The sequence below is a fragment of the Erythrolamprus reginae genome, chromosome 5, assembly GCF_031021105.1.
Source record: "Erythrolamprus reginae isolate rEryReg1 chromosome 5, rEryReg1.hap1, whole genome shotgun sequence".
NCBI classification, from domain to species: Eukaryota; Metazoa; Chordata; class Lepidosauria; order Squamata; family Dipsadidae; genus Erythrolamprus; species Erythrolamprus reginae.
This window is the reverse complement of record NC_091954.1, coordinates 33,314,522-33,335,865: the sequence shown is the minus strand read 5'-3', so window position 1 is coordinate 33,335,865 and position 21,344 is coordinate 33,314,522. Positions and strand designations below refer to the sequence as shown.

At 44.8% G+C, this 21,344-nt stretch overlaps 1 protein-coding gene across 1 annotated transcript in view; it reads right to left on the bottom strand.

Annotated features, from left to right (window-relative positions):
* LOC139168579 (lysosomal acid lipase/cholesteryl ester hydrolase-like) overlaps nt 1-21,344 on the bottom strand; it is a 36,659-nt gene that overhangs the window by 4,777 nt on the left and 10,538 nt on the right. The window contains exons 3-7 of the mRNA XM_070754204.1: nt 16,406-16,604; nt 10,731-10,840; nt 9,905-10,038; nt 9,250-9,390; nt 1,764-1,835 (exon numbers count right to left, since the gene is read on the bottom strand). Coding sequence (XP_070610305.1) covers nt 1,764-1,835; nt 9,250-9,390; nt 9,905-10,038; nt 10,731-10,840; nt 16,406-16,604 — 656 coding nt within the window. The remainder of the gene's footprint in view (nt 1-1,763; nt 1,836-9,249; nt 9,391-9,904; nt 10,039-10,730; nt 10,841-16,405; nt 16,605-21,344) is intronic.

Here is a 21,344-nt window from a genome sequence, read left to right as displayed (position 1 = left end):
CCTGCGCGCCCCTGGAAAAGCCTACAGGGAACGGTGCCCGGGGCCGCTTTAGCCGCCCCCCGCTCCCCCCGCCATCTCCCCGCGACTGCCTGCGCCGCTGCAGCCGCGCCCCCCCCCCCACTCCCACTGCCAGTGCCCTCCCGCCGGGCCCCAAAGGACACTTGCCGATGACGACAGGGAAGCTTCAGCTGGGCGGGCGCTGCCGTGCCGGTGCCTCCGACCTCCCGGTTCCTGCTCGATGCTGCAGTTTCTGGCGCTCTCCTGCTGGGCCCCAAAGAAGGAAGGCGAGAAAAAGGCGCGAAGAATGGAGCTCTCCTTCCTGCCTTCCTTCTTTGGGGCCCAGCAGGAGAGCGCCAGAAACCGCGGCATCGGGCAGGAGCGGAGAGGTCAGAGGCACCGCAGCGCCCCGCCCAGGCGGCACACCTGGCGGTGTCTCGCGGCACACTAGTGTGCCGCGGCACACCGGTTGGGAAACGCTGATCTAGGGTACAAATAAGCAAACAAATCATGCTAGGAAACAATCAATATAAATCATAAGAATACAAGCAAGAAAGTTACTGTCATGCAATCATAAGTAGGAGGAGATGGGTGATTGGAACGATGAGAAAATTAATAGTAATAGTAATACAGACTTGGTGAATTGGTTGACAGTGTTGGGGGATTTTTTTGTTTAAGAAAGTGATGGCATTCAGGGGGGAAACTGTTCTTGTGTTTAGTTGTTCTGATGTGCAGTGCTCTATAGTGTCATTTAGATGGTAGGGGTTGAAGCAGGTTGTGTCCAGGATGGGAGATGTCTGTAAATATTTTCACAGCCCTCTTTTTGACTTGTGCAGGTCCTCAGTGGAAAGCAGGTTGGTAGCAATTGTTTTTTCTGCAATCCTGATTATCTTCTGAAGTCTGTGTCTGTCTTGTTGCAGAACTTCCACATTGCTCATTGGGGAGACGACGTTGCTCCGCTTGCCAGAGTCTCCCCGATGAACTGCTCTCCTTCCTGGAGGATTTCTTCCTGCTGGTGGCTCCTGGCTGGGATTGACTGCTGCCACTGGCAGCCGGCTGCAGCAGCAATGTCAGAAACGCCCAATTAGTCCTACTCAGGAGCAACCAGCAGGAAGAAATCCTCCAGGAAGGAGAGTAGCTTATTGGGGAGCCGACGCTCTGCTGTAGCCCATGTTGCCCGCTTGCCCAAAATGCCCCCCATCCCCCCAGAGGCTCTCTGGAAACCAAAAACATCCTCCCAGGGCCTCTGTGCAAGCGAAAAAATCAGCTGGCTGGCACACACATGCATGTTGGAACTAGCTAAGGCAATGGCTTGCATGCCAGCAGATAGGGTTCCTTGTGCCACTTTTGAGCAGTGTATATTTTATTGGTAGGTTTCTTTTACCTATTCTATTCTATTCTATTCTATTCTATTCTATTCCAGTCCAGTCCAGTCCAGTCCAGTCCAGTCCCTTCCATTCCATTCCACTCCACTCCACTCCACTCCACTCCACTCCACTCCTTAACTTGTTCTATCTGTGCCTTGTACTGCTAGTATAATGAGGTTTATATGTATGCATGTGATTTATTATTTGCAATTGTCACTGATGTTTGTTTAATACATTCATAATTAATAAATTGTCATTGGTGCAAGTTTAATAAATTCACACATTGCTCCACTGCATTGACAGTTAGTCAGAAGAAACCCATATATACAATGATTAACAGATCTCTTCTATGTATGGTTAGAACTGGATTCAATCTATGGTAAAAAATAATAATAATACCTGTTTCCAGTGAAGAAGATTTTGTATAGATGTTCCAGCAGGAGAGTGTGCTACATACATGTCCATGCGACTCTGAAATAAAACATTTATTAATCATAATTCTCTAATTAATTTCATCTGCCATGCAACAAAAAAATTCAATTTAGATTTAGATTTATCCCCTCTCCAGGGACTTGGGGCTAGTGTTGGGCAAACTGAACCCGCACAATTCAGGTCCGTATTGAATTTTGTGGTGTTCGGCATGCCGAACCTGAATTTTTAAAAAAAATTGTGCTTCGGTTCGGCGTTCATGCCGAACACCACGAAAGCCACTGCCTGGCTGTTATCTGCTGAGAAGAGGAGGAGGAGCCGGGCGCCGGTGGCGGCGGAGGAAGGCGAACACCGGGGAGCTGTCGGCGGGTCGGGAGGCTGGGAGGGAGGCACAAAAGGAACTAGGGAATCCCACAAAGAGATTCCGGGGGTGGAGCTTTAATGTCACGTACACCGACAGGTTGCTAAGGACGGCAAGGTGATCACTTCCTGGATTCCATGGCTCTGCCCCCAGAATCTCTTTGTGGGATTCTCCAGCTCCTTCAAAGGGAAGTCTTTTCATGTAATTTTTTTTTTAATGAAAAAGGCTGCCGCAGCGGCACTACAAGCAAAGGGAGGTAATTTCACGTAAAAATATTTTTTTTATTTTTACATGAAAGGACCTTCGTTTGCTTGCCGCACCGCTGCAGCGTCCTTTTTTGTAAAAATAAAAATAAATTTTAAAAAATCATTTCTACTTTAACAAATCAAAATAAATATAAAACATTATCACTCCACTTTTTATGCAAAAGTATACTCCATTAAAAAAAGGGGAAAAAACCAAAATAATCATAATCATTCTTCCCTAATCTAGATATTTTCCACTGCCGTTCTTAGTGTAATAATCTTCCCAAATCTATAAGACCCACTGCCAATCCCAGCATAATAAACTTCCCTAAACTATGTGTCACTGTCTAATTATTTTCACTGCTAAATGCAATGTCATAATCTTCCCTAATCTATATATTTCCCTAATCTATATATTGCAGCAGAGGCGGACTAACAACACGGACACAAAGAGCTGGATTTAAAATGGGTCATTTTTATTAATTAAATTTGCATAATTTATTCAAATAAATTAGCATAAAATAACTATAACCCTAAACAAGGACCCGCAGGGTCAAACAATTGCTTCCGGGGCGGAAAATGACGTCAAAAAAACTTCTGGGGCAACTTATGGGCGTAGCTCCATGCTGATCCAGGTGAGGGGCCCCGCCCTCACCTGACTCACTGCCATGCACCTGCATGTGGGAGGTCCCACCGTCTAACCCCTACAAGGGGAAGGAAATGGGCAGGACCCAAAGACAGGTTACCCCCAATTGCTCAGGTCATTTCCACCATGAGCGTTTGGAGAGAACCTGTCAATCATCCCCAAAGATGCCCAACGGAGAACACGCAGTTGCTAAACACCACCCAGTTTTCCGCCTCTAACCTACCACGGAGTGGGGGTCAGATCTCTATCTTGGCCCCCCGACTCCCCCCTCTAACTGCAGCAGCTCGCGCAGTGACCGCTGCAGGTCCTGTAGGAAGATGGTGTTCCCCCGATCTGACAGGTGAACACTGTCAGCCCGGTAAAGCCACGGCTGATCTATGGTGATGTTGGGATGGGAAACCACTACCCCACCCAACTCTCTAACCAGCCTACCCATAGCCTTAGTCACCTTTTTTGTGTGAGTGGCCCTAAGGGAAATGGCTTCCCCAAACGATCCTCTGGAGGATCCCAGACCAGACCATTTGCGTGGTTGGCCAAGCTTTGCGAAGAATACGCAAGTCTTCGCGGGCGTGGCAAGGCAGTGCCAAACCCCCAAGCAACACAGGTCATTGCCACCGAAGTGCAAGACTGACCACCTGGGCGGACACCTCTTGTGCCGCCCTCCCAGGAGTAGCAGGAGAAACCCCTCTCTTCACAGGCCTCTTCCTCCCTGCCAGACGATGCTGACCCCCCGGACCCAAAGACAGACGGGTTCCCACGGCGGTTCTTGCTGCAGAGCGGCTAGCTCAAAAGACCACTGTGGCCACACAGCAATGCCGTCGGTCTCTCCCTGGTGGGACTATCTAGAAGAAGGCAGAGAAAGGCACCCTAGCCTGACACCCTATCCTATTACTGCAACTGGCCATTTATAATCTAAAATAGGCTACTGACCGCCAGCGGCCAAACTCCCGGGTCCAATGACCAGGGAAATCAGACACTGCTGCGCTGGTATCAGCGCCGCTATGGAACGAATGCATTCCATATCCGGCGGGGTCAATGCCAACCTGACTAGAGCCCTAGTCACTACAGCCCAAAATTGGTAGTGGGTAAGCGGGGTACCGTCCTGGTGTTTAAAAGGTACCCCTGCCCCGCACCCCTAATACTGCAGCAGTTAGAAAGAGCTGCCACAGGGCAATCTGGGTGTATGGGGAGGAGCCGGAATGCCGACTTAACGTTGCATTTACCCATAAGGGCTCCTACCCCATACTTCCTAACCATGGCCTTTCCCTTCGGGAAGGACAGGTGGTGAATCAACCTAAATTCACCACTGGCCTTTGGAACCACCCAAAGGGGGGGTACCCGAAGAGCTGGCGAGGGCGGGCACGGGAAAGGTCCCAGTACCCTGCCCTCGGCCACCTCCTCCTGGATATTAGCCCTAACAATATCTTCACGACCCACAACCGGTCTAAGGTTGTCAGACATGAAGGGCTTCCCAGGCCCAACGTATGGAAACTGAACCCTTTGTAAAACCCTGTAAGAGAGCAACCGCTCTCCCACAAGGGTGATACTCCTAAACAACTCTTCCAGCACTCCCAGCCTAATTGGGCTGGGACCCATTTTCCCCAGCAGGCGGGGGGTGCTTGACCTGTCCCCCCCATCCTTCCTATCCTTACCCCCTTTGGGCTTAGTACAAACGCTTGTGGCGTGGGAACCCCCACAGTTGCCACACGCATGTCTGAATCTGCATAGGGGATGAAAACACGCCCCCTTTGCTGCAAATTCATGACACAGAGGGGCAGCTGTTGCCGCACCTCCCCCAGCCGTCAGAGCCAGAGGCGATGCCGCCGGTTCGCCCTCCATGTAGTGACCGCTGTCCGTGCGGTCACCACCCCCGGTCCCAGACATGTGGGTTGCGGCAAACCACAAGTCGGGGACCACTACGTCCCAAGGGAGTGTGGGATCAAATGCCACCCGCATCCTAAAGGCCTCATCGTAGTTGCACCAAACCGTGCCCTTGTACTCAAAGTGAGCATGGGCAATCAAGTCAATGTATTTGAGTATAGAGGTACCTGAGCGGGTTCCCTCTGTATCACTACTGTGGCGTATGTCAGGTATGCATACAGCCATGAGCTGAAGCACCTGCTGACCTTAACCTTTTTGGGCTTATCCACCTTAGCCTCACCCTCTTTCTCCTTCTTAGGGACTTCCCTATTAAGGAGGGAGAAAAGGTCTACATATTCCCCTTTCCAAATACATTCCCTGACTGTGGGATGAAGGTGAAAATCCAAGGGCATGGAGGGTAACCCCCACAGAATGGCGGCTGCCCTAATAGTAGCCAAAGGGTCTAAGACCATGGGAATCCCAACTGTTGCCCCTCCTGACCCTGACGAGGGCGCCAAAGCCGTCGAAGGGGCCTGGGCCACCGCAGTAGCAGTGGGGGAAGCCCATACCTGACTACAGGTGATGGCTGAACTACCCAAGGAGTTGACCCCACTCCCAAAACCCGGTGGCACAATGGCCTGCCCGGTCAGAGGGAGGAGCGTTTGAAGTGTTGGGTGTGGTGCGGTCTCACCTGCCCCCAAAGGGGTAGAAGCCATCCATGAAGGCCCAGCTCCTACTGAGCCAGGTGACGCTGTCATCTGCCCAGTCTGGGCTGCTGGATCACCTGATGGTCCGCCAAGGGCTGCTGGAGCTGAGGGAATGGTGCCACCTGGCCCGTACACCGACCTCCAGCGAGCATCCAGATCATCCAACCTCTCGATGATCCTGGACCAAGAATGAGCAGGCATGTTAGATTCATTAACAGTGGGACCCCTCATTCTGCCTCCCCTCCTGACCCCTGCTTGGGTGTCCTCTTGAACCCAATGGGCCCGGGCTGAAGGCCTCAAGGCCCTCCTGGGCCGAGCCCCAGATTCCACCGGTGGTGCAATAGGCTTCTGCCTCTTAGGAGCCATCAGATTCAAATGGAGAATAAGGCAGAAAAAGAATTACCCAAAAAGGGGATGATCCTTGGTATCCCAGTAAACTAAATGGGAAGTAAAAGGGGTTCACCCCTGGCCACAAAGCCTGAAGGCTAGAAGGCCTCACCAGGCCTCCTAGGCCTCATCCCCCTGGACACCAAGCCACCCCCGAGGTATGGTGTCAACCCCCCCCCGGAGGAAAAGCCTGCCCAGGGAGATTCCCCTTTGACTCCAAGGGGAACCCAAAAAAGCTCGCCGCCCCCCGACATCAAACCAGAAGGCCTCCGATGAGGCCTGGGAATCCGAAATGGCCGACGCCACAAGGTCGCCTAAAATGGCCACCGAATGAAGCGAAACCCAGCCGGATGTTCACTTCCTTGTCATCCAGGGCGAAAAGGAGGCCTTGAAACCTGTCCAGTCCTTTTATAGGGCTGACAGGCTCCGCCCCTGGATGACATCATCAGGTAGGCCGAAGCCTCCCGAAGCTGGCTGAGATCTCGCGAAATCTCGCGAGATCTCGGCCATTCAAAATGGTGGCTATGCCAATGGCCGTGTCTCCCTGGCCCTGCGGCAAAACGGGCCGGGGATGAAGCACCGGCCAGGTATTATCCCTAATTCTAAATATCTTCCACTATCAAACTCAGTGATAATCTTCCCTAATCTATTGATTTTAACTCTTTGTTGTTTCAGCTGTCTTTCCTATATAGTACCTAACAAGAATAATTAGTGCTAGTTATTATCCCATATTAATCCTACTCCTGTTATTGTAACTCTCCTCCCTTATTTTTCCCCTTCCTCCCACTTTATTTATCATCATAAATCAAATAGGCAATTTATAATTCAATCAATCAGAATAATAAAATAAAAAGGAGAAAAAGAAAAAGAGAGAAAGAAAAGCAAAGAAGAAAATAGAAAAAAGGTCATCCAAAGATAAACATAATCATCATAATAATTACCAAATATCTCATCTATATTATGCACAATAATCAAAGCTATTTTTAATTTTTTCATTTATAAGCTATTAAATTTTCTCCTCTTATATACTTCTTCCATTTTAAACTTTATATTACTTGCTTGTATAATTCATTAAGTATACTCAATTCTTTTTGTAATTTATAACTTTGTAAGAACAGAGAAGAGAGAAAAAAGGTGCTAATATCTTCTAGTAACTTTTAAATATTCTTATACATATATTAATTTTTAAAAAAACATTTAATTCTTAAAAGTATTTAATTTCAATTTATATTATTCAATGTAATTTCAGTCAGATCAGACGGTCAAATCAATCAGTCCACTTAAATTGAATCAATTCAAATCAGTTAAATCAGTTCAAATAATTTCATCTTGAACGTTGACTTCCTTAATGCATTGGCTGGTCATTCTTCTGTAGCATACTGTATTTAAAACCAGTAGCAAACTGCTATATTTTCTCTGGCCACACAATGTCGCTAGGTGATCAATTCTCCAAGTCTTTATGTAGCTTTTCTCTGAATGACTAAATGACTCTTTTACTGACTCGTTTACTGTAGCTTTCTGTTTCGTACTTCCTGTCTTACGATGTTCTTTGTTTATAGAGGAAAGGAAAGATAAGGATTCCAAAACAAAAGTTAAACATTTCAAATTCCAAAAGGCGAATTTCAAAGAGAAAAGGTAGTTGAAAATAATCCAAATGATGGGCAATTTCTCTATTTTAAAAGCTTTCGCTGAAATGCCACATTGCACAGTTAGCTGCCTTCTTCAATCTCAGGAATTTTAGCTCCGTCCAGCAACCAAGCGAGAAACAAAGGTCTAAAATCCCATTCAGGCCTTCTCCACTTACCCGAACACTCTTCAAAGGTAGCCCCATGTAGAGAGCATTGCAGTAATAGAACCTCGAGGTGATAAGGGCATGAGTGACCGTGAGCAAAGACTCCCTTGTCCAAATAGGGCTGCAACTGGTGCACCAGGTGGACCTGGGCAAACGCCCCCCTCGCCATAGCCGAAAGATGGTATTCTGATGTTAGCTGTGGATCAAGGAAGATGCCCAAGTTGCGAACCCTCTCTGAGGGGGTCAATAATTCTTCCTCCCCGCCCAGGGTGATGGATGGACAGATGGACGTGTCCTTGGGAGGCAGTACCCCCAGCCACTCCGTCTTGTCTGGATTGAGTCTGAGCCTGTTGGCACCCATCCAGACTCAGACAGCCTCCAGACTTCCCTTACTCCACTGCTTCACTGAGTGGGCATGGGGTGGAGATGTATAGCTGAATGTCATCAGCATACTGATGGTAACTCACCCCATGCCCTTGGATGATCTCACCCAGCGGTTTCATGTAGATATTAAACAGCGGTTTCATGTAGATATTAACAGGGGAGAGGACCGACCCCTGAGGAAACCCACCCGTTAACACCGACTGTGACTGACCGGAGAGGTAGGAGGAGAACCACCGTAAAACAGTGCCACAGGAGGAGAACCACCGTAAAATGGTGCCATAGCCAGGTCTGAATCCTGACTGCCGAGGGCCTAGATAATTGGCTTCTTCCAAGGACTGCTGAAGCTGGAGCGACACCACCTTCTCAACAACCTTCCCCATAAAGGGGAAGTTGGAGACAGGATGATAGTTGTTAAATATGGCAGGGTCCACGGAAGGTTTCTTGAGGAGGGGGCGTACAAGTGCCTTCTTGTACGGAGCCGGAAAGGACCCCTCCCTCAAAGAAGTGTTGGTAATCTCCTGGACCCATCTCTTGTCACCTCCCTGCTGGCCAAGACCAGCCAGGAGGGACACGGGTCCAGCAAACAGGTTGCAGAACTCACAGCTCCAATGGCCTTGTCCACTTCATCAGGTGTCACCAGGTCAAACTCACTCCAAACAGGTGGACTAAGATGGGCCCCTGTCACCTCAACTGACTCGTTGTCAGCCGAATTAGATCTTATTGTAATTAGATCTTATTGTAAATTAGATCTTACTGTAAATTATATCTTATTATAAATTTGTGGGTCTATTTACATACACAAATGGACCTAATGCATTACATGAACCCCCAATCCAGGATTCTCTCTAAGTAATGTGCAGTGTAATAGATTTAATTTTCATAATTCAGCTGGAGTTAACCTATTCATATGCTATATAGTTACGTTGTATTTTGAAGTTGAATGCACACACACACACACACACACATATGTATATCAATAGTTTTGGATGATTAGAGCCGTTTGTTATCCTGTAACTAGCCAGAGAGATAAAGGGGCAGCCCAGAATGCAATCTATGTGCTTTTTTTATACTTACCATGTTGAAATTGGGAGTGTTAGAACCAGTTATAAAGGACATAGCAAGTTCACAGATTTTTGGTTGATAATTACAAATCGCAACTTTTAGCTTTCTCCGAGTACTAGAATACTGAAAAATTCCTTTGTATCCAAAAAGTGTCTGAAATATATTAATTAATTAATTAATTAATTAATTAGAACTGATGTAATTAAGCCAAATCAAATATAATCCCAACTCCACATCTGCTGTAAACCCTAGAGCCTAGATAGCTTTGTCCCACTGTAAATTTAAGAAAATATCCTTAGTTCAAGAGTATCAAACGTCAACTTTTTACTTTTACATAATAATAGTACTTAGCACTTAGACATATATACTGCTTTGTGGTGCTTTACAACCCTCTCTAAGTGGTTTACAGAGTCAGAATATCACCCCCAACAATCTGGGTCCTCATTTTACCCATCTTGGAAGACTGGAAGGTTAAGTCAACCTTGAGCCAGTGTATGTAATTCGAAGATATATACATGTTAAATTTGACAAATTTGTATGTGAATGTGGAGAAAAAATGAAAAAATGAAAAAAAAAATCAGATGAGGGTAGGATAATTGACCTCCTTTTCAAGCTATACTACTAGTAGCTTTAATTATTTTAGTGTAACTTTACCCGAAGCACTTACCCGAAACAGTGGACGATACAGCCTGATTTTTAATATTGGAGTTGTAGCATATGTTAGTGTGGCTATAGGTCCCATACCAAAAAAGACCTTGATTCTTTTAGCCAGTTCTGGCCAAGAAGAGAATGAGATGAAACCTAAAGAAAAGCCAGTTTTACTCTAAACAACTATTGTATCATTTTTATTCTTGCTCCTGCATTTCTGCAGGGTAAACAGTAATTGATCATTCAGTACACAATGCATGGAGGAGGAGAATGCATCTTTGGTTGGCAGTCAAAGAAATGGACAGCATCATGAGTGTGAGATGCAGAGGAGGGAGAAATATCTGTTTCTCTTCTCACATTGACAATGGGAAGATGCGTTATATAATCCAGGTGCCTTCACTGATCAGCCAGAAGAAAATTGCTGAAACACAAGGCTATCACTTCATGCCAGAACACATTGTTTATGCTAAGTATATATGTAGCACGTTACGTACATACGTAGCACGGATTTGCATAGCTGCCACTGATTGGCTTCCTCCATAAACTCAAGTAGTTTATGGAGAAAGCTAAGGCAGGAACGATTGAACAAATCACCTTCTAAATTCCTATTAATCAAGAGCACTTTGTAATGCTTGGCTCATCTAACCCAGCCTTTCATCTCTAATAATTTTCTGCAATTAGACATTCCATACTCTTCAGACAAGATTTAGATTTGGGTGTGAAAGAAGGAACTGACCGGTGAGATGCATTCCTTAATTGTTCATTGCAAGTTGCTCAATTTAAATGGTAGACTGTATTAGTTTTCCCCATTCATTCCTGCTCATAGATTTGCCTCTATAACTTACCAGCTGTTGTGCCTTCTGAATGGCCCACGTAATAAAGCTGCTGCTGTTTGGTTTTGTTTAAGATAAAGTTTATGACTGCTGGAATGTCATAGTATCCCATCTCATGAAAACTAGGAGGAAACAAAGAAAGCACATTGCTTTATAAATGCCAACCTCGGTCATCTTGTTCAGAAAACAGCTCAGCTGATGAAGGGTTTTAGAAGAGGGAAATCAAGATCATTTTGTTGCTAAATCTTAGTAAAAAATAACAGGATGCAAGACTACAGACCTTGTTGAACTAATACTGAAGTAGACCCAGAGACAGGGTTCAAACAAATCGGTACTTTTTATTCAGCTCAGAGAACAAGTGACAGCTCAGCAAGGCAAGTGACAATTCAGCAAGTACCGACTGGCTCTGCTTGGAAAAGCCGCTTCTTTTATACATTTGCGGCTCCCGCCAAAGCAAGAGCCAGCCGCGTCTGAGCCAATCAGGAGCGACTTCCTGCTTCGGCTCAGACAGCGCTGGAAGACGGAACAAACTATTTACAGGAGATACAAGGTAGCCATTACAAGATACAACACCCCTCCCCTCATAGTTGGACACATCCATCACGAAAGCCACGTGACAAAGTCGTCCAATCGGTGGGGTCTCCTTGAAGCTCGCTCTGACCTGCGCAGTTCAATTTCTCCTTCGACACTGACTGTGGAGGATGGCTCGCCGCTGTTCTCCCGGTGCGGCGGACTTGGCCTGGCGGGCCCAACGAAGGCTTCGGAGGATGAGGATGGCTCGGCGTCGCTGGATGGCTCTCCCTGGCCTGATAAGTTCCTTTGCGTGTCTCTTAATTCGGGCAATGTGTAAAAGTCTGTTGACGGGGGAGAGTCCATGTCAGCGGGTTGTGGCAATTGATTTTCTGTTCGCTTACGAATGTGGTCTATGTGTCGTTTCCACAAACAACCATCCTCTAGTTTTACTATATAAGTCTTTGGTGCATTTTGCTTAATAACAATTCCTTTCATCCAATTTACATTTCCATCAAAACTTTTTACATATACATTTTGTCCCAAATACATTTCTCTTTCAGGTTTTACACACATTTGATTATTATTAATACAGAATCTTGGGTTCAACCTATCTAGTGGTGACCTTAGTTTCCTTCCCATTAATAACTCTGCAGGGCTTACATGTGTGTGCGAGTTAGGGGTGATGTGTTGGGTGAGTAAGAATTGGTCCAAGTTTTGTTGTACATCCCCAGGGCCTGACCTGTGCAATGCCTCCTTTGCCACACGAACGTAACGTTCTGCCAATCCATTAGCCCAAGGCGAGTAAGGCGAGATGAGGGCATGCCTGACCCCTAGGCCATCTAGGAACAATTCGAATTGCCTGGCTGTTAGCTGTGGCCCATTGTCAGACACTAAAATATCTGGGCAACCATGGGTGGCGAACAGTCTACTCAATACCTTGATGGTGGCACTTGTGGTTATGTTGTTCATTGCTATTATTTCCACCCATTTGGAGAACGCATCAACCACTATTAAGAAATACTGGGACCCCACTGGACCAGCAAAGTCAATGTGGATTCTTGACCAAGGACCAGCAGGCTGCTCCCACTCAGCCGGAGTTGTTTTGGGGGGATTAGGCCGTGACTCTTGGCATGGGTCACACTTTGATACCCAGCTCTCAATATCAGCATCCAGACCTGGCCACCATAAATGCCCTCTTGCTAGGCTCTTCATCCTGACAATCCCAGGATGGCCCACATGTAACATTTTGAGTACCTTTTCCCTTAGGCTTTTGGGGATGATCACTCTATCTCCCCACAGCAGACAACCCTTTACATAAGATAATTCAAGTCTTTTGGTTTTGAAGTCACACAATTCAGGTTTCACAGAATCATTTTGCCATCCCTTAAGTACACAGTTTACCACTTGTTTAAGGATTTGATCTTGCTGCGTGTGTGCAGCTACCTCTTTGGCCGTGGTTAGTGGGTTATCCTCGAGTTCTATCATTAGTACATCTGTGGAAGGAGCAGGGTCCTCCACTAAGTCTGTTATGGGGCACCTGCTGAGGCCGTCTGCGTGATTGATTTCCTTCCCCCCCTTGTGGGTGAGATCATACTGGTACCCTGAGAGGAAAAGAGCCCATCTGATCAGTCTTGGAGACATAAAAGGTGGAGTGGGCTTGTTGGGGGCTAGCAGACCTAGCAAAGGCTTGTGGTCAGTGACTAATTCAAAACTTCTCCCAAAAATGTAATTGTGAAATTTCTTTACCCCTGCCACTAAACCTAGAGCCTCTTTGTCTAACTGGCTATAATTCCTCTCTGTGCTGGTCATGGTTCTTGAAAAAAATGCTATTGGGGCCTCTGTCTTATTAGGCAGAACATGAGCTAGGACTCCTCCTATGCCGTACGGTGAAGCGTCGCACGTAAGCCTAATAGGTAGTGAAGCACTATATTGGACTACCACACTTTTAGAAGTTAGTAATTGCTTTATTTGGAAAAAAGCTTCACGTTCAGTTTCCCCCCAGGTCCAGCGGGTTTCCTTCTGGAGTAAACGATGTAGAGGCTCTGCTACTGTTGCCTTCTGCTTTAAAAAAATGGAATAAAAATTAAGGAGGCCTAAAAATGCCTGCAGCTCATTCTTATCTCGTGGCTCTGGGGCTTCCCTAATGGCTCTCAGCTTCTCTGTTGTGGGGTGGATACCTTCTTTGTCTACTTTATATCCTAGGAATTCTATACTGTTGGTTCCCCAGACACATTTGTCAGGCTTGATTCTTAAGCCTTTGTCTTGTAACCTCCTAAGTACTTCCCTTATTCTTTTGTTTACTTGTTCCTGGTTTTCCCCTGCAATTAAGATGTCATCAAAATATGGGATGGCCCCATTAACCCCTGACAATAGGCGTTCCATAATGCTCTGAAATATCCCTGGGGCTATGCTCACCCCAAACTGTAATCTCGTGCATTTGAAAGCCCCCCTGTGCGTTACGATTGTTTGTGCGTTTGCTGTTTGTTCATCGACCGGAAGCTGCTGGTAAGCCTGCGCGAGGTCGATCTTTGCAAACCTTTTCCCTTCCCCCAGGGAGTGTAGGAGTTGTTGTACCACCGGGATGGGGTAGGGGTGATGTTGGAGGGCCTTATTAAGGGTAGATTTATAGTCAGCGCAAACCCTTAAAGAACCATCTGGCTTCAGAGGTGTAACTATGGGAGTTTCCCATGGCCCTTGTTCCACAGGGACCAAAATACCTTGGCTTATAAGTTTATCCAGCTGCAGGTCTAGTTTGGGGAGAAGCGGAAGGGGGACCCTGCGAGGTTTTAGCCTGACTGGTGGGACCTTGGGGTCAATAGAAAACGATATAGGGGGCCCCTTATAGGATCCTAAGGTGGGGCTGAACACTTCGGGGAACTCTTGCACAAAGTTAGGCATATTATCACAGTTTACATTACACACACCCGAAATTTCAATCCCCAAAGGTTCCATCCAAGCCAACCCCAAGAGAGAGTGCTTAGCCCCCGTTACAATAAGCATGGGTAGGGTACATTTGACATTCTTGAATACAATAGGTACATATGCTGTTCCCAGGACCGAGATTACCCCCCCTTGAAAATCTCTGATCACTAAAGAGGTTTGTTTTAGATCAGATTTAGACATATTAGGCATATACAGTTTAAACTTCTCCCAAGGCATAATGGTATACCTAGACCCAGTATCAAGCTCCATCGAGCATGGTTGGTTATTTAGTAACAGTGAGATAACAATTTTGGCCCCTTTTTTTGTTGCCGTGTTATTCACGGAAAATTGAGTGTTACCTCTAGAGTAGTCGCGGTTAGCGGTTGAGTAGTTCCTTTGACCCGAATAGCGGAACGGTCGATTTTCTCGCGGTTGGGGCGTCTGGTTTTGTGGTCGTTGGTGCTGCGGTGTGGCAAATGTCTCCTCTGGTGCCGTTGCTCTGCATGCGATGGCGATGTGGCCTCGACGGTTGCAGCGGTGGCATGTGGCGTCTCTGAAGGGGCATCGATGGCGCTGGTGGTTCCCCCGGCAGCCCGCGCAGGGGGCTGGGTGAGTAGCTCTGTGGTGTCTCGGCTGGTCTTGTACCAGGAAACAGTTGTCCCCGTTGTGAGCTGGTTGGCTGAGGTCGTCTGATTCCACGGCGCGGGGAGACGCGGAGTCAATCTTGGCGATGAGTTCTCGCCTTCCGTGTTCTTTTAATTCTCTAGCTGCTGCGTCGGCGGCTTCTGCGGTTTGCGCTAGTTTAATCACGGTTTGTAGAGTCGGCTCTTCTTCGGTGAGGAGTTTGTTTCTCACCGTGGCGCTTCTCATGCCGAAAACCAAGGCATCGGTGAGGCGAGCTTCCGGGTCTTTAAACTTGCATTGAGCAAGTACCGTTCGAAGTTGCGTTGTAAACTGGTTGATTGATTCAGTTTCCTTCTGAGCCATCATGGAAAACTGATGCCGAAAAACCATGGCTGGTTTGGTCGGTTTGAAATGGCTCGCTAGCTTGTCTTGTAGGACGTCCCAAGCTACGGTTCTTGCTGGCTGCGGGTCGGTGAGAGTCTGGGCAAGGCCACGGATTTCTGGGCCGCAGTAATTCAGAAAGATAGCCCGTCTGCGATCGGCTTCGGCGTCCTGTATCCCTGCCGCCTCGAGGAAGATCTCGAAGGTGGCCATGTATTCGTCCCAGGATGTTTTCTCGGGGTCGAAGAGTTCCGGAGCCTGGCCGATCTGGACTTTGCTCATGTTGCACGCGATGTTTTCTTCTGTCCGTTCGTCGCCAGTGAAGTAGACCCAGAGACAGGGTTCAAACAAATCGGTACTTTTTATTCAGCTCAGAGAACAAGTGACAGCTCAGCAAGGCAAGTGACAATTCAGCAAGTACCGACTGGCTCTGCTTGGAAAAGCCGCTTCTTTTATACATTTGCGGCTCCCGCCAAAGCAAGAGCCAGCCGCGTCTGAGCCAATCAGGAGCGACTTCCTGCTTTGGCTCAGACAGCGCTGGAAGACGGAACAAACTATTTACAGGAGATACAAGGTAGCCATTACAAGATACAACAAATACTATCAGATTAATGCTCTCAGACCAGTTCCTGATTTAGATTAAACTTGGAACTAGCGAGTTCACTGAATATCACTAGATTGAATGTAATTAAAATGTTTGCTAAGAAGGTGGAAAAACCTATCTAAGTATCACTGATCATATATAACATGCAGCCAGAGCAAGTTTAATTAGGAAATATTTCAAAGTCCCTTTTAAAGGCAGGAAAGACAAACAACAGACAACTGTTCTTCCCGCTCAATGGAAAATAAATAACATTTGAAAGTGACTTCCATCATTATATCTTTCCAAGATAATGTAAAATAGTAAAAAAAATTAAATAAGCTCTTTATCTTTAATTTTAATCTTCTCATTATTTTGATTTTTTTGGCCCCTTCAAGACAGTCTTGATTGCAAGAAACTGTTCTGGACAGGTCCTGAAGTTTACTTGGCAAGATTTCAGAAGTGGTTTGCCATTGCCTCTACTCTAGGACTAAGAGAGGCTGACTGGCAGAAGGTTAGGTTAGGTTTGTTCCAAAGATAGAGTTAGAAGTCAGAGTCCCCTGGTCTCTAGCCTGATGCCTTAACCATTACAACAAGCTGCATCCTGCTCCTATCTTTTTAAGAGAATAATTAATTATAATCTGCTCTTCCTTTTAGATTTTTTTACCTAAAGCTCCAGAATTCCTCCTGCCACGGTTTCAATGTCTTATGATTTGAAGACCAGGTATTTCCTCTGCTATTTCCAAGCCAAACATCATAACCATTATCTGCTAATATGAAACCAAAACTGTTGTGAGGCTGGTTAGAAATCCAGTGGGAAGCATCTCCAAGGACACTATGTAGCAAAAACACAACAGGTCGTGGAGCTGTAAAATAAGAAGATTTTTTTTAATGAGTAAGACCATTGAAGACTGCAAAACAATTAAAGTATTGGTTGCAAATAAAACTTGCAAAGAATCAATACTGGTAATTTATCACCATCTCTTATTAGAAATAGCATATGTTACGCTGGCTGGAATGTGGTTAAATCTATAGAATTTAGGAACTGAGGTTTTATTGATTCAATGGATGTACTCTAAACATATGCAAATTCATTCCTTTGTCTCCAATATAATGGTATGTTCTCAACAATATCATGATATAATCTTCAAATCGTATATGCAAAGGATGTAAAACTTTTCTTTTTAAAAAGAATTTCCTAGACCAGGGGTAGGCAAAGTTGGCTCTTCTAAGCTATGTGGACTTCAACTCCCAGAATTCCTGAGCTAGCATGATTGTCTCAGGAATTCTGGGAGTTGAAGTCCACAAGTCATAGAAGAGCCAACTTTGCCTACACCTGGCCTAGACTGTTTATTTTGTTGGATCCTATAATGTTCTTGCAGATTTAAATAGTAAGGATATTGTAGGTATTAGCAAGGCCCCTCAGGCGGAGAATGAGGGGATGTTCAAAGGAGAAGTTGTTGTAAATGAGGTGCATAGTGTCACCAATCCATCAAGTGCAGTTAGTAGAAATAAAAAGAGGATACATTTTTTTGTGGGTGACTCGACTGTTAGAGGTGTTGATTTGGGACTGAGTAAGAATGTGGTGAAGTTGATGAGGTGTCGCCCAGTGGCCACTGCCAGCAGGGACAGGAGGTGGATTGCAAGCATTGTCAAGGCTGTGAGTGAAGGTAAAAATGTTAATGTGGTGGTGCATCTTGGTACAAATGATTTGTGCCAGAGAAATGTTACTGTAGTAAAAAGAGATTTTCAATGTCTAAGTGTGGAGCTGGGTAAAATAACTGATTCAGTGACTTTCTCAGAGGTGTTACCAGTTTGTGGCCAGGAGGATAAAACAACTTGTATCAGAGAGTTTAATGTGTGGTTAAGGCAGTGGTATAAAGCTGAAGGTTTTGGCTATGTAAGTCATGATGTCAGTAGGTGGACTAATAGGGAGTTGTTTAAGATGGATGGTTTGCATTCATCATACAGAGGTACCCAAGTGCTCGGTGAGGAATTCAGAACTTTTTTGGACAGGCATTTAAACTAGGTAAAGGGGACAGAGATGTAACTGATGTGGATGATTTCTGTCCCCGACCAATGAGGATAAATCAGTTTCTGGAAGCTTATGAAAAGGGAGCTGTAAATAGAATAGATGTAGTTGTTGATGATAAGGGGCAAACTAATAATGAAAATAATGTTCTTCGGGTAATGTGCACGAATGCTCGAAGCTTGAGCAACAAGCTCTTTGAGTTAATGGCCATAATATCTAGAGATAATTTGGATCTGGTTGCCATAACTGAGACATGGTTTAAGGATTCTAATGAATGGGAAATATCCATACCAGGATATACACTGTATAGGAAGGATAGAATAGAGAGAAGGGGAGGTGGAGTAGCCATTTATGTTAAAGAAAGTCTAAAAACAACACTAATTCAAAATATGTGTAAAGATCTGGAGACTCTCTGGATTTGCATGCAAAATAAAGACGGTTCTGTCATTAGAATTGGGGTGATCTATAGGCCTCCAGGGCAATCTGAGGAATATGACAGCAAGATGGTGGATGAAATTACCCAAATGGCAGGAAAGGGAGATATTGTGGTTATGGGTGATTTCAACATGCCTGATGTTGACTGGAATATCCCCAGTGCCCTTACATGCAAAAGTAAGAATATAGTAGAGGCCTTTACAGGAGCAGCTCTGGCACAGCTGGTTAAGACACCAACTAGACGGGAGAATATTCTAGATTTAGTTTTTACGAATGGGAATTGGGTTACAGAGGTCAAGGTGGGAGAAAATTTAGGTTGCAGTGACCATCTATGTTTGTGGTTTGATGTAAAAACTGATTGTGAGCAATCCTATACTGCAGCCAAAGTATTGGATTTCAGAAAAACAAATTTTAATGCAATGGGGGAATATTTAAATAATGAATTAAAGGGGAGGGATAAAATGGCAGGAGCGAGCACCCAATGGACTGTATTAAAAAAGGCCATCTTAAAAGCCACAGGACTGTATGTAAGGCAAATAACTAAAGGTAAAAGGAAGAAGAAACCGCTATGGTTTAGCAATGATGTAAGGGCTATAGTCAATGAAAAACATGCCTATAGGAGGTATAAAGAGTCTGGAAGTATAGCTGATAGAGAGGTGTATAAAATGAGACAGAAGGAGGCGAAACAGATAATATATGCTGCTAAAGCCTCAAAAGAGGAAGAAATTGCCAAATCTGTAAAGAAGGGGGATAAAACCTTCTTCAGATATATTAGTGATAGGAAGAAGAAAAACTGCAGCATCACGAAGCTTAGTACCGGGAATAATACATGCATTGATGGGAATAAGGAGATCGCTGACCATTTCAATAGCTACTTCTGTTCAGTTTTCTCAAAAGACACCTTACAAAATAATACTATAGAGGGATATAGCATTGCTTCCAGCTGTACGGATTCAGCTCCAGTGATCTTAGAAGCCAATGTCTTAGAAGAACTTGAACGATTAAAGATAAATAAGGCAATGGGTCCAGATGGCATCCACCCCAGAGTTCTTAAAGGACTCAGATCTGTCATTGCTACCCCCCTGACTGATTTGTTTAACCAATCCCTGTTAACAGGAGATGTTCCTGAGGATTGGAGAATGGCCAGTGTTGTGCCTATCCACAAGAAGGGCAGTAGAGAAGAAGCTGGTAACTACAGGCACGTTAGCTTGACATCAGTTACAGTTAAAATGATGGAGACTCTACTCAAAAAGAGGATAAATCAGCACCTAAAAAACAATAACTTATTGGACCCAAATCAGCATGGCTTTACTGAAGGCAAATCATGTCAGACTAATCTCATTGATTTCTTTGACTATGTCACAAAGGTGTTGGATCAAGGTGGTGCCGTGGATATTGCCTATCTGGACTTCAGCAAAGCCTTTGATACGGTTCCACATAAAGAGCTGATAGATAAATTAGTGAAGATTGGATTTAATCCCTGGATAGTTCAGTGGATTTCAAGCTGGCTGAAGCATAGATATCAGAGAGTTATTGTTAATGGCGAGTATTCTGAGCAGAGACAGGTTACAAGCGGTGTGCCACAAGGGTCTGTTCTGGGTCCTATTCTTTTTAATATGTTTGTGAGTGACATAGGGGAAGGTTTGCCTATTTGCCGATGACTCTAAAGTGTACAATAGGGTTGATATTTCTGGAGGGGTCTGTAATATGGTAAATGATTTAGCTTTACAAGATAAATGGTCAAAGCAATGGAAACTGCAGTTTAATGTTTCCAAATGTAAAATAATGCACTTGGGGGAAAGGAATCCTCAATCTGAGTATTGCATTGGCAGTTCTGTGTTAGCGAAAACTTCAGAAGAGAAGGATTTAGGGGTAGTGATTTCTGACAGTCTCAAAATGGGTGAGCAGTGTGGTCGGGCAGTAGGAAAAGCAAGTAGGATGCTTGGCTGCATAGCTAGAGGTACAACAAGCAGGAAGAGCGAGATTGTGATCCCCTTATATAGAGCGCTGGTGAGACCACATTTGGAATACTGTGTTCAGTTCTGGAGACCTCACCTACAAAAAGATATTGACAAAATTGAACGGGTCCAAAGACGGGCTACAAGAATGGTGGAAGGTCTTAAGCATAAAACGTATCAGGAAAGACTTAATGAACTCAATCTGTATAGTCTGGAGGACAGAAGGAAAAGGGGGGACATGATCGAAACATTTAAATATGTTAAAGGGTTAAATAAGGTTCAGGAGGGAAGTGTTTTTAATAGGAAAGTGAACACAAGAACAAGGGGACACAATCTGAAGTTAGTTGGGGGAAAGATCAAAAGCAACGTGAGAAAATATTATTTCACTGAAAGAGTAGTAGATACTTGGAACAAACTTCCAGAAGATGTGGTTGGTAAATCCACAGTAACTGAATTTAAACATGCCTGGGATAAACATATATCCATTGTAAGATAAAATACAGGAAATAGTATAAGGCCAGACTAGATGGACCATGACGTCTTTTTCTGCCGTCAGTCTTCTATGTTTCTATGATTATCAATTGTCTTAGAAACAATATCATGATGTACAATACTGCCGGATGTCTCAGTGTATCCTCAAATTGAGGATATATTTTTTTCTTAATCTTTCAAGATTCAATCTATTTAAATTATGCATTGGGCTTCTCAGCCGGTTTAATAGCTAAAACTTTTTCCCTTTTTTTTTTTAAATATATTTTTATTGACTTTTATAAAATGGTTATATAAAAAACAAACATAAAACAGTGCACAGTGCATGTGCCCATCACCTAACAGACAAGAAACCCCCCCCATCACCACCACCACCCATTACAAGGGGTTCAAAATTTACTAGTTTGTTTATATATATTTCCTTGGCTCTACCTTGCATTAGATATTACTAAAAGAGTGATTGCAGTTTATTTTTCACATTTACATCACAGATTCTACTCAACATATAACCTTTCACCTTATTCCATCGTGTCATCAGCTTCTCCAGTTTGTTTTCATCAAAATTGTTTAATCTTATTTCCATAATTTCAAAATGTATGTGATCCACCATGTACCAGTACCAATTCTGTAATGTCCATTTTATAGACTCTTTCCAACTCAATACCACTACTGCTTGAGCACTTTCCAATGCT